General features: G+C 40.8%; 1 protein-coding gene across 2 annotated transcripts in view; it reads left to right on the top strand.

Moving 5' to 3' along the window:
* Nucleotides 1-13,880, top strand: part of LOC147701769 (sulfotransferase 2B1-like) — a 491,047-nt gene extending 477,167 nt beyond the window's left edge. The window contains exons 6-7 of one of the 2 annotated variants that reach the window (XM_086930396.1): nucleotides 2,673-2,859; nucleotides 13,543-13,869. In XM_086930396.1, coding sequence (XP_086786522.1) covers nucleotides 2,673-2,859; nucleotides 13,543-13,609 — 254 coding nt within the window. In that variant the 3' untranslated portion in view covers nucleotides 13,610-13,869. Of the gene's footprint in view, nucleotides 1-2,672; nucleotides 2,860-13,542 lie in introns of both variants that reach the window. The other variant, XM_086930397.1, reaches the window with a different exon arrangement.
* Nucleotides 13,881-14,440: the final 560 nt, after the last annotated feature.

Below are 14,440 nucleotides of genomic sequence, written 5' to 3'. Positions count from 1 at the left end.
TCAGTTTCTTCCACTGGTGGCAACAAACTATCAGGCAAGGCTGGTCTCCTATCTGTGCACACCCACACCTCATCCCCTTGTCTCTGTATGCAACCTGCTGTAATTCAGCCCTGTCATTCAGTTTGTGTAACTTCATCATGTAATGTTTTAATCTCCTCCCATATTTCTACAGCTGAAAACATCAGCCTGCATTATGCGACCTCAGGTTGTTCTTTTAATGGATCCCCATTGAAGATGTAAGAATTTAGGGCACAATAGGGTGCTGTCTCATCCCTATAGAGGTTGAGGACCATCACATTATCATTTCCTTTTCAGTGGACTGGGCTCTTCACCACAGCAATTTGGGCTGGCAATTATAATGTAAGCAGTAAGTTTTTCATGCTCTCTCCGTTTCGTATAGGTAAACCCAAAGAGGGCATGAACACACGGTGAGACCACAACTGCCTAAATCATGAACAACCCCAAATCCGTGAAAATAGTAACTCTGAATTTTTCAGTAATGCTGCAAGCCCTGGTCATCGCGATTAGCTGGGCTACCTTAGCCGAATACACTCCTTGCGACCATGATGCTTCCACCACTCCCACAACTATACAGATGGCATACATGGCTCTCAGGTTTCCTCTAGCATCTCCCAAACATGATCCATCCACAAACAACACATGATCTGACTCAGGCAATGGAACATCCATGATATCCGGATGAGGTTTTGTACAAAGTTCACTCACATCCAAACAATCATAACCTGCTTCATCAATCACAACTTTATTTCCTGGTAAGGGCATCAAGGTAGCTGGGTTTAGACTTGTGCATCTCACCAATGAGACATTCTCAGCATCCAATATCACCTGTTCATACTTTCTTTACCAGCTACTTGTAAGATGTTGAGTACGAGTAAGCAAAATCTCAACAGAGTGAGTGTTTGGACATGCATTTTCAACGGATAGCCCATCTCGATGCCCCTACACTGCTCCAAACTCACACATGTGACAGCAACTGCTTTTGGACATCTGGGCAATGTTGCAGCTACAGGATCTAATGTGGCTGAGAGGTGTGCAATAGGTCTGCAAGCATTTCCATGCATCTGTGTTAGAACTGACAATGCACAGCCTTCACTGCAGAACAGAGTGAAGCTTTTGTTAAAGTTGGGCATTTACAATACTGGAGCTCGACATAGACTCTCTCCAGTTCGTTAAAAGAGTGCATGCATTCATCACTCCATGAGACTAGACCTGGCACATCCTTGTGCGTAAGTCTCTGAAGGGGCTTAGCAGTCAACAAGAACTTTGGAATCCATTTGTGGCAATAGTGAACCATTCCCAGAAACATGCAAACCTCCTTTTGAGTTTTTGGTGGGTTCATCTGCAGAATGTCTGTAAAACGATTTTGTGACACCTTCCTGACTACCTTCTCAATGTGATATCCTAAATAATGGACTTCCTTTTAGCAAAACTGTATCTTCGTTGGTGACACATTATGCCCGCTCACTGCAAGATGATTCAGTAATGCAATAGTGTCACATATGCAAGCCTTCTGGGTACCTGTTACTACCAATAAGTCATCAATGTACTGCACCAGAACATAGTGGGTTGGCATTAGCAATTACTTAAAATTCCTTTTCAATATTTGATTGAAAATGGATGGACTGTCTGTATAACCTTGTGGAACTTCGGCGCCAAGACACTGTGTCTGACTGGAATGCAAATAAAAATTGGCTATCCGGGTGCAAAGGGATGGAAAAAGATGGCTTGGCACAAATCAATGACAGAAAAACACTCAGCTTCGCAAGGAATCTGATAGAGTATCACAGCTGGATTTTACACAATTGGACAACATGCTATCAAAAATCTAGTTAATTTTGCACAAATCCTGCACAATCCTATACTGTCCGTTTGGTTTCTGAATTCACATTATATGTGAATTACCTGGGATTCCCATGATTTCTCTCAGGGTTTCCTGTTCAATCAGTGAGTCGATCAAAGTGGCTATAACTGCAGTAGTCTCAGGACTCAGATTAAGAGGTAGAGTTCCAGGAAATTTTGCATTTGGTTTCAGACTGATTCAAATTGGAGCTACTCCTTCAATCAGCCCAATATCTTTTCCTGTGAAATCGCAAACATCTTTAAACACAGTATCCAGGGGTAAATCATTACTTATTAATAAAGGAAATAACCCCTCAACTCCTGTCCTTTGTTTTGACATTTTGAATACAATATGCTTATCATTGGGGGAGTGAATGTGGCCTAACGGCTACGGCGGTCAACCTCGGATCTGTGGAACCGGGTTTGAGTCTCGGCAGGGACTCTCAACATTCTGTGATTCTGGGCAGTTCACTTAATCTCCCCATGCCTAACTTAAAAAAGAAAAATGAATGTGTCCGTCTGTAACGTAACTGGTGCTCATGTAAAGCGATCTGATACCTTCGGGTCTAGTTCACGCTATATAAAAAACTCCTCAAATTAGTATGGATTTTTATTCATTTTGGAGTACAATAGATGAAGCAATTCAGCTTGCTCAATAGTTCTCGACCTAGAAGATTTACTGGCCTTGAATCACATATTACAAATTTGTGCAAATCTTTAAGTGATCCAATTTGTACTGTAACAGGTACAGATACAGGCATTGACATTAATCGGTTTAAAACTCTTACATCTTGGATTCTTTTTCCTGAGAGTGGTTTTCACAGTGGAATGGGTAGCACTAGTGTCAACAAGGAATAAAATAGGAGTTCCATTTACCTTGCCATCCACTTCAGGACCACTCTGGTCTACCTCTAAGGATCTGCCAAGCATGCATTCCTCCTCCCCGTTTAGGCACCAACATTGGAATAAATCGGAATCACTGTCATCAATCTGTATTAGGTATTTTTGGGTTACGTTTGAATATCAATCAATTTGATTATTTGTTTGAAATACCATGTTCACATTATACTTCTGCAATTGGCCATTCAATTGAGACATAGGGGCTTATGGCATCATCAAGTTAAAAACTTTTTGCCTTACAATCTGCGGATTTTGCATCATATCACCTGTCTGGGCCTTTCTAATTTTACCCTGTGCTACCTGCCCATTCATCTGATTCAGTGGTTTGAACCTACACTCATACTCCCAATGCCCGAACTTGATATAGACACAGGTGAGCCTTTTTTCCACATTTCTATCAAAACCCCTTTTCCTCTACCTTGCGCTGTCACATTTTGTTGCTGTCCTCCCGCTACCCCTCGCATACCAGTGTTGTTTGGCCATTTCTTCGCACTACAACAGAACAATCAGTACCTACTCCTCCATAACCTTTCTTCGCTCCCTTCATCTAAGCCAACATCAATTTTTCCTTCAATCTTTTATACTTGGAATCCATTTTATCTCCACAATACTCTGCACACTGAAGAATCTCATCTATGGTCTTGCTCTGCCAGCAAATCAAATGCTGCTTTATCAATGCACTTATTTCGGGTCTTAATCCATACACAAATTGATATTCAAAATGTCCCATATCTTTACCAGTCACATTTTACATTCCACTATATTGTTTCAATACTTGCTGGAGTCTTAAATAATATGCATGCACTGTCTCTTAATTCTTATGTCGTTAATTTTCAGTTTCCTTTGGAGACAGTTTTCCTTTTAAATAAGTAATGACCTGATTATATGTTCTCATTACTTCAGGTAATGGTGCTCCAGTCCTCAAATCTCCCAGCAGTTCTGTCTCTGTCCAATCAATTGCTATTTTACACTCCATCCATAAATCATTTCGAATATCAATGTAAACAGAGTATCCAAATACTTCAACAACACCTTTGATACTTTCACAAATCTTTAGACTTGTCTATACCATTCAACTGTTTTCTCTCTCAGCTTTGGGAAATCATTTGTAAAGGACACTATGTATGACCTACTCCTAGGAACATGACCATACACTCCTCCTGGCACTTCTCTCATTTGAAATATTTTTGTTCCTAAATTGTCAGTTTCTCCTTCGAGCATTGGATACATTGGCATGGTTGCCTTTTCGTTTCCTTCTTTTTAGCCCATCTACCTTCCTATCTCTCTAACTCACCCCATTTCCTGAGTGTTGACAGTATTTCTTTAATCTGTAATCTTTTTCCTGATGGGTTAAACTCTCTAAATCCTTGTCACTAAAATCCAATTGATACTTTTTTGTAATGCTTTTGACTTCTGTATATCCACCCTATATTTTTGTGCCACCTGAGCATATTTCTCATGTGTGGTTCTAGCTCACCTGATAATATCCTTACAGATAAACAATTATTTGTGGTCATGGTAATTAGCAATCCTTCCAAGATTCATGTATTCCAATTCCACTGCACGTTTGGATATATCAAGTGTTTTTCTATTTACATTTTCTATGTTTGAATTACCCCTTTCTACCACACATCTTTCAAAGGTGGAAGGAGCTATATCCTTTATCCAGTCATCAGGTTCCTGTGGGGTAGGACCTATTGCATGATTTAACACACCCTCTTCTTATCCACCGCTAATTACCTCCATTTGAGGAGTTACACAGGTTTCAGAACCTCGAGTTCCCAGTTGAAAATTTTTACATATCAGAGTCTGTCGTCCTCTGGTTGGAGTTTCCATGATCCTTTCTGCAGTACCAGATAATAGGTTTGTTCTCTATAAGGGGGCATAGTTCTTGTTGTTTGATAGACCATCCGGGATTCCCTTTATTGGGCCTCAATGGATTCATGTTTCTGATAGTGGGAGGCTCCACTGAAATTATGGATACATCTGGATATTATCTATTATCCAGTGGATTGGAATTGACAGACAACGATTTAATAAGAGGATGTCTTTCAACATTACTATGTCTCCTTAGGACAACGCTCTTTGGTTTCTTGACCGTTTGGGATTTGGTCCTCGGTACAAAGGATATTACCTTTCGGACAATTGGATACCTCTTGTGACACTTGGATGTTCAACCTTACTTTGGTTTTATTTGTAAGTTTGACACTAGAGATACACAAGATTTACAAGTCTCTCATTTTTTGGGCTAGAATGGATGAATTACTAATCATATCACCTTTTGTTTTATTGTCAGTTAATGATACATCTCGATTCACACTTGTTGCCCTACAGGATCATGACTACTTGACCAAATTATTAGGCCAGTTTAATGATGAAGGAGGATTTTTCTCTTGGGTGCAGGTTCTATGCTACACTACCACTTTTGGTAATTTCTCTGTCTCTCTTTTCTGCCTCATCCTACATACGGGAGTGCACAATGTGGACTCATCATCATATCTCTTACATCTGCTTCTCTGCTTTCATTCCCTTGTCACCCTTAATAGGGAGTGCACAATAGAAATGTATCTTCATATTGTTTGGGGCGGCTTTTCTACTTTTCTGCACATATCTGGTATGATCTATTGTGACTTACATGTGACACAGCCATGGTTCTCTTTTTTTCCTTCCTGGAGCTGGATCGCGACACAATGCTAGAAGCATAATAGATGTATATTAGATGTAAAGAATGTCTTTACACTTAATGTGTTATTGGTTAACTTATATTCTTTGTACATGTGGTTGCAGCCTTGGAAACATTTGTGTGATAAAACACATGTCAGCTGTTTTTCCGGATTCACTTACACAAGCTTCATTGAAACATTTGGCTCCTGATCTTTTATTGTGGTCACTATGTAATAATATGTATGGTGGAAACACTGGGTGTTGACTGTTGATTGAGTGCTCTGGTACATTAATTTCTAAATTATCCTTTCTCTAAAGACATGTACAATGCAGGTGTGCCTTCAGGTGCTACTGGTACTCCATCTCTAGTGGCTACAGGCACGTCCCCATGTATCAATGTTTTTAAACCTTTTAGGATTTTCATGTTTTCCAATCAAATAATTTTAATGTCCTTTTGCAATTGTTTCTGGAGAATCTCACTTCCTTATTATTGTTCTAACTTCCAATCACTGCTCAGCTTTCTCGAACACCTTTAAGTAAACCTAAGGCCGCTCTACACCAACTGTCCTATCACAGCACAGCATTTTTACGATGTCAGACCAACTCTCGCAGCAACTGGCTCTTCCTTTACAATCCTGCTTTTTCAACTCCGATCGTAAACAATCTACTAAATACAGATAAACTCTTGTCTGCTCCTCTAAAAGAATTGATAGATCTCCATTCAACCAGGAATTTTTCATCCAACCTAAGCAAAATCTGGACCAGCCGTGAAGTCACATGAAAAATCCTCTGTGCACTTGAGAAAAATCCCAACAATTTTAGCTTTTCACACTCTTACAGAGTTCCTCTCTCTGGTGCTCCTGATGATGACATGTGCAGCATCTTCGAAACAGCAGACGAACTTACTCACATATGCCACACTGAGATCATCCTTAGGTGTATATCCTTGGATCTTAGGCCACTTCGGACCTGATAACAACTTCAATGCAACAACTCTAATCTACATTAAACACTGAAACATGCCTTTTTCTAGTTAATGTTACTACCGCATATGAATGCAATATTTTCACAACCCTTTTAATACTCACCACTTGTTTTGTCATCTTCAGAACAGGCATTCAGTCAAAGGATCACTGAACTCTGGATTGGGGTAAATCTGTGGTAACCTCATTGCACATCCCCCTTATATCCCAGTCTTGTCAGATAGTAAACCATCTGACACGCTACAGGAAAAACTGTTTTAGCGTAACTGTGTTGGGCCTCATAAAGTTTTTTAGTTGTTTAAATTTCTATCTTAGAATAACCTCAGCTACCACACTAATCTCATTAGGTCTTCTGACAGATTTTATTCTGTGCTGAAAGGGACCAAAACATTTAGGGGATGAACAATTATCAAATGAGGACCTGGAATAAAATAATTGTTAACAGTCAATTAGTACTGATGGAATTTCTCAGATTTAGTGGGCAAAAATAAAAAAATGAACCTGAATCAGCAGAGTCATTTATCTCAAATTGTATGTTTATCAGATTTCAAATGATTATCATACCAATCTAATTTATGAATTGAAAGGATTTAATAGGCATTGACAAACTGTGAAATTGAATGTGAAAGGAATTATCTTCCACAGCTGAGTAAGTGAGTCTATAGAAATAAATGATCTCTCACACAAACCCTAGGGATGAAAGTTTAGTAAATCACCAAAAGACCAGTTCAGTTCTTGGACAGGATTGTCTGCCCCTGTCCGTACTGCAGCGTCAATGCCACAGCTGTTGTTGGAAACTTTCCAGTCGGAAAGATTTCATAGTGAATGCATACCTATTTCCAGCGAACACAGTATTTCATAACAGTTCGCATGATTCTGAAAGTCCAAATCCTCAGTCTCTGTACCCTAAGATTGGTATAAAAGGTGGAGAAGATAGGAACTGCCCCTGTCCATACTTTGGGAAATTATACACTGTGTAACAATTCTGTTGCAAGTCCAGTTAAATATGCTACAAACGTTAAAGGAATTATTGAGTGTTAGAGCACAAGTAGAAACTTTACAAAAGTTTCCCATAGGCTTCAGACTATTTAGGGTATAAGTTCATGCTAGGACAGAAAATGAGGTTTGAGGCCTGCATTAAACACAGCTAGTGCACGAGGAGTTTATGCTAAAATATGAATCTCATTATTAAATACCATGCTTTATGTGAGTATAAAGTCCCCCTAATAAAAAAAAAATAACACTTTGATATCATTTCTCATACTAATTTGCAATTCTCTTTTCATGTTATTGGTTAATACATCATTCAAGACTCAAAAGCTCATATAAAATAAACCTTTACATGGCACAAATTATTACAGCATCTGCTTTCTCTTCAGTGTCAGTGCTCAATTTACACGCTCTAATGTTACTGGCCATTTTCCTAACGCATAACAGTTGTATTCTTTTATAGAGTTTTCTATGTTATAGTTTGTTTATTACGTTCATCTATTCTACTATTCTAAAGGAAGAACTTTGAACCTTTGAGGCGGGTAAACTCGGGAACCACAGCGCCAATCCACACACCCGATATATTGTTGTAATCGTCAGGGTGTGCAGATGGACATAGGCTATATAAACGTAATAAATATACGTTATTCAAAAAATGTACCAGAAAAAAAGTAGTGCCTTGGAAGAAGCGCAGGCCGCGACGTGCGTGCTGACGTGAGGAGCGCGGGGAGGAGCGGCGTCCAGGAGCGCGAGGAGGACCGGCGGACATGGCGCGGGGAGGAACGGCGTACAGGCGGTGAGGAGCAGCGGACAGGCGATGAGGAGCGGCGGACTGGCGGTGAGGAGCGGCTGACAAGCGGGGAGGAGCGGTGAGCGGCGGATGAGCTAGGTTATTTATTTATTTAGTTGTGAGTGGCGGAAAAATGAAGAAAAAATGACCATCGTGAGCAAGAGGAAGCAAACGGAGCATTACAAAAGTGAGCCAAACGGTGCATTACAGGAGGAAAAAGCTATGTGTGCAGGTTACAAAAGCGTTCATTGTGAGCAAGTGGAAGCAAATGGAGCATTACAAAAGTGAGCCAAACGGTGCATTACAGGAGGAAAAAGTTAGGTGTGCAGGTTTCAAAAGCGTAGAAAGTAAACATAGAGGTATAGGAGGAAAAAGTGACGTGTGCAGGTAGCAATAGGAAGCAAACGGAGCATTAGTGAGCGGCGGATGAGGTAGGGTATTTATTTATTTAGTTAGGAGCAGTGAGCGGTGGAAAAATGAAGCAAAAATGACAATCGTGAGCAAGAGGAAGCAAACGGAGCATTACAAAAGTGAACCAAACGGTGCATTACAGGAGGAAAAAGTTACGTGTGCAGGTTACAAAAGCGTACATCGTGAGCAAGAGGAAGCAAACGGAGCATTACAAAAGTGAGCCAAACGGTGCATTACAGGAGGAAAAAGTTACGTGTGCAGGTTACAAAAGCGTAGAAAGTAAACATAGAGGTATAGGAGGAAAAAGTGACGTGTGCAGGTAGCAATAGGAAGCAAACAGAGCATTACAAAAGTGAGCTAAACGGTGCATTACAGAAGGAAAAAGTTACGTGTGCAGGTTACAAAAGCGTAGAAAGTAAACATAGAGGTATAGGAGGAAAAAGTGACGTGTGCAGGTTACAAAAGCATACAAAGTAAACATACAGGTATAATACTGCAAAATATGGAGGAAGGCTCCGGGGATCCACGGACAACGTCGGGGCGGGCGGGGGCCCTGAAGCCTAATTGCTCCCGGACAACGTCGGGACGGGCTGCTAGTTTATGTATAAAGATAAACATATCAATATATTTGTTAAACCACAGTTTGTTTACGGTTAAATGCCATCACAAATCTACGTCTAACATTCTGCATGCATTTATGATGCAGTATCTAAATCAAATTTAATTTATGCATTTTCTTAAACGTGATAACCTAACACACATTTGTCATGTTCATAAATAAATGTCACAAATCATTTTTCGGAGGGTGAATTTATAGAGATAGACAAAAGATAACATCCATGCTCTATCAACTGCTGCCCTCTTGTCTGGATGAGAAGGAATGGACCTCCACCTGTTGAACCTACGATCCTAAAGTGAATCCAAGGTCAAGTTGTCTGGCCTCCTGACTAGAACCTAAAGGGACAGAAGGCTTCAACAACTTTGAACCAAGCACCTGAACTGTGACATCTGCAATTTTACCCTTTCAAGTGGTGCCATCCCAGTTCTAGACCCTTGTAAGTGGGCCTAAGGTTCTCCACCAGACTCTGACGATTCAGAGGTACTGACACAGCTCCTCTGCTGCACGGTGCAAACCCGAGCAGAGCCAACGCATGGCCACTGCGGTGTAGATAAGAACATTCATAAAGACCAACTTCACATTGGAGTCTGTTGCCTCATCAGAACCTCCACTGCATGATGCATCATCAGCACAGGCCCTTGCAACCCTCATTGACATCAGCCTTGATGATGATGCTGAACTCAGCATCCCAGCCTTACAACTCCTTGGAACCAATGCATTGTCCTGACTGAGCAATGCATTCTCAACGCCAGACTTCGCATCACAAGCCCTTGTTGATGGGAGCCTCGACAACGATGCAGGATCTCACACTGCAGCCTCGCTATATTTCAGAACCGACGCATTGCTTCGGCTGTGCAACACACCTAACACAGACCTCCACATTGGTCCGAAAACCATAATTTAAGATACTTTGTTCATCAGGCCTAACTGTGTTCCTGCCTGTAGCTGACCAATGCTTCATCGCGGTCAGCCTGAACTTATGACTTTGTCCCGGTCTAGCACACCTAGATTCCACTGCTGGCACTTTGCGCTTTTTGTAGCTGTTTTTACTGAAAACTTTAAAGGTGCATATCTCTAGTACTACTGATTGGATTTTTGTTATTTTGGCCTCATTTAATTTATTGAAAATTGCTATATTCCCTAAACTGGTTTGGCATTTTTTGTGGTGTGATTTCACTGTGCTACTGTTTGAAGTGTTGCACAAATACTTTACATATTGTCTCTGAGTTAAGCTTGACGGTTCTACTCCAAGCTACCTGAGGGTTGAGCGCAAGTTCGTTTAGAGTTTGCTTTTGACTTCACACTGAGAAGAATTGTGGTTACTATGTGACATGGGTTTCACCCCCCTCAACCAGGAACCCAATGCTTACATTCAGTGTCTACTCCTGGCCGAAATTCCACTTGTAAGTGGGTCAGAAAGAAAATTATCTACCAGAAAATTGTGCATTTTTTTATCTCAAGTTGGTATCTTAAATAGCAGCCGAGTTGAGGTGAATATATGTTATGCTTTGGCGAGCATTTTCAGGTTACAGTTTAGGGATCTGTATTAAAATGTAGCCCTGTTATGTCATGTATTCAAATGTAAAAAGAACAATTAATGAACAATGACAAACACTCACCCACATTTCGATATCTGGGCCTAAATCCTTTGTTTTTTGGCTCACCACGCCATTTCAGTTTCGGGCCAGCAATAAGCAAATCAGTCTTGACCCTGCCCATGGGAAACGTCCAGCCCGAACTACCAGGCCACGTTCTCCCTGGACCCAAAACAAGCATTCTAGAACCAGTTTCGGGGCATCACCCCTCATCAGCCTGGATAGCTGGAATCCAGTGGCATGGCGAGTATGGGACCCACATCTGGACAAACGCGCCCCACTTGTGTTGAAACATGCAAAAAGAACAATTGATGGACAGAATGTTGAACAATGGCAAACGCTTACTGACAGTCAGAGATCTCGGTCTAAATCTATTGTTTTTTGCTTATCACTCCTTTCCAGCATGGACCCAACAAAATGTAAATTACACTTGACCCTGCTCCCCGTGACCTAACTTGGCAGTTTGGGCTGGACTGTTCCTATTAGAACAGGTCAAGACTGATTTATATCTAGCTGAGTCAAAATTGATGTGACGTGTGCGGAATAATTATGGATTGGGATGGGGCCCAAGCGATCAGCAGTGGCTGAGATGAATTCAAGCATTCCATCCATAACTGTTTTGTATGCTAATGTGGTGCTCCAAGTGGGACGTGCATTCCCAGAAGCGGATCCCGTGCATATTGTGTCACTGGAACCAAGCTGTACCCAGGGACATTTTAAGGATAGTGGGGGCCCTGGGCCAAAAGTATTTTGGGAGCCCCTACTCGGAACTGTTTTGAATTTATGATCCAGTTTCAGCTCTTTCATGTCATCTTTGACCAGATCATTGACAGTGCACAGGCACACTGGTCCAAATTCTGAATAAAGGCAAAGATCCAACTGCACACTCCAAGTGCCGCACAAGCCTCAGTGTAGTAACCCCAAGTATGATCCAATATCAATAGATTTGGTGGTGCGCACAAACTGCTCCTGCAACCGCCATTGAGGGCTGCAACCCGTCAGCCCGGGAACCAAAACTAGTGAAGAAATGGAGCGGTGCACTATCAATTCTGAATGTGTTTACATCTAATATTTAGGGACAGTGAGGTGTGTTTTCAATATTGTAACACATGAGCTGCTCACTGATATTACTGCAAATAATCTATGGGACATATGAACATGTTAGGTCCTGTTTTGATCTAGAAGAATGAAACACAAACGCAACGTCTCTTCCTAAAAAATGTCTGTAATAGTCTCATATATCACTTACATTAAAAATGATTACAAGGGAAACAGTATTTGATACAATCAGTTTATTAATTATTCAAGGTCATCAGGGCAATACTCTTTGCAGAACAGAGTTAGCTCTGTTAGGGAGGGGCCTTAAAGACTGGGGCCCTGGGCCTCAGGCCACAGGCCACTTTGTGCATCCCTTAAGACACCTCTGGCTGTACCCAGCTGGTGAGCCCATAACTAAGGAAAAAGTGGTCCTGGGTTGCTAGTGTTCTGATCCAGGGAGGACCTGACTTGACAGTTCCGGCTGGACTGTTCCTTTTGGAGCAGGGTGAAGACTGATTTGCATCTATCTGGGCGCACACTGAGGTGGCATGGCATGCAGACAAATAACGGATTGGGATGCCGCATGAGTGATGACCAGTGGCTGAGATAAATTAAAACATTCCATCCATCAATGTTTTGTATACTAATGTGTCACCCTAAGTGGGACAGGTATGCCTAGACATGGGTCCTGTGCACACTGTGTCACTGGAACTAAGCTGTACCCAGCTAATGGGTTCATAACTAAGGCAAAACTGTCCTGGGTTGCTTGTGTTCCAGTTCAGGGAGGACTTGACTCAGCAGTTTGGGCTGGACTGTTCCTATTGGAGCAAGACTGATTTGCATCTAGCTGGGTCAAAACTGAGGTGTCATAAATCTTTTTTTTTTTGTTTAAGTTCTGCGAGCCATATTGAGGGATACATGAGATATGGTTTCACCCCATAGTAAGGCTGCATGATTTTTTTCGTTCTCAAATGCAAAACTCAGAATTGGGACTTTTTTTTTACTGTTTGGAAATAACTACAGGTAAAGCCTGCAGGAATTTTCAACTGAGAGTTAATGCGCAATTTTCCCACACCTGGTATGAAGATTGGGTGCATAACAGTTTGCTCCTCATTTGACAAACACAGAATGCCTTACGTAATGTGAGATAGCTAAAAGAATCCCCCCAAAGGCCACTGCCTTGTTTTTGCAGGCTTGTGCACACATTGCCATGAGAGAAAGATTTCAGAGCTTTAGAACTTTTATCGATGACTGACAATTCAATCCGTTGTCTTAAATGCACATAGTAGTGCCTAAACTAACATACATTGTCGAGTGGTTATTTTATGCATACAGTGGAGTTGTGGTCATGCGTTGCCGCCCCTCCAGTGATTCTATTAGCAAGCAGGCGAGCTTTCAGCGTTGCCCTTTATTCAATTAAATTCAGGAAAAGAAACATTCACTATGTAGCACGTTTCACATAAGCGCTTCCAAGAAACAGATTCATTCTTATTATCCCCAGCAACATTATTTTAGTTTCATGGAGTCAGAGTAAATCAGAGTAAAATATTAAAATGGGCAACTGGCATTTGCTTATAGTAGGGTATTGCTCAAACAGACACTGAAGTTGCCTTTGTCATTTCTTGGTTGATAGAATAAATGTGCAATGGGGGGTGTCAGATGTTTATTTGTCGTTTTATTTGTGTTTTGCAGGTACATCTGGGGACTGGAAGAACCATTTTACAGTGTCCCAGAGCGAACGCTTCGACAGAGTTTATAAAGAAAGGATGAAAGGAATTAGAATAACATGGGATAAAAATGACTCCAAAGGTTAATTACCAAGACAGTTTTTAAGCATTCGCTGACAAACCAATGTTTCTTACACTGAAACAATATAAAATATAATTTCATTATGCATAATAGGAATTGCAGTCATAATGAAAGTTAAAAAAAAGCTTATATTACATGTGATAAAAACAGATTTGACAATGATAAAAAGGAAAACAAAGATAAAATGACAAATGATTAAACAGGCTACTACTATACATTGTAAAAATATGTTGCAATATGTCTTTTTATGAATTCACTCAGAGCCTAGTCCTGCCTTGCTGGAGAAAGTGAGCGGGGATAGAAAGCAGGGTGGGTATGATCTTGCATGATGTGATTATATGATTTGTATAGGGTCCCTGGATGTTTTTTATATCAACATCCTATATTGATGCTAATATTTTTGACCTCTCACACTGGTAGTTGTATTCTGACTAGAACATAGAAGTTTATTCTCCAGACTAGGCCTAGATCTGTCTTTTCCTTCAGCAGGCATTTACCTTGTTCCGTATGGATGCCCATGGCTCTTCTCTTTACATTTTGGGAACATTTATGATTGTAATGTTATTCATAGAATGCAATTATTGTCCAGGTAGATCTTGGCAGTATACCCATACAACATACAAAAGAAGGACATAGGAACAACAAAGCCAAAAAACTGAGAGGAAAAAAGAACAAATATACAGCAGACTGTTATCAGAAAAGGTGGATGTTTCTCACCTACCAGAACACTTCAAAGTCATTAATTAGGTTTTAAATATTTGGATGCTTATTCCAAAGCTGT

This window comes from Lissotriton vulgaris, chromosome 7 (genome assembly GCF_964263255.1).
Source record: "Lissotriton vulgaris chromosome 7, aLisVul1.2, whole genome shotgun sequence".
NCBI lineage: Eukaryota > Metazoa > Chordata > Amphibia > Caudata > Salamandridae > Lissotriton > Lissotriton vulgaris.
This window is presented reverse-complemented; position numbering and strand designations above follow the sequence as displayed.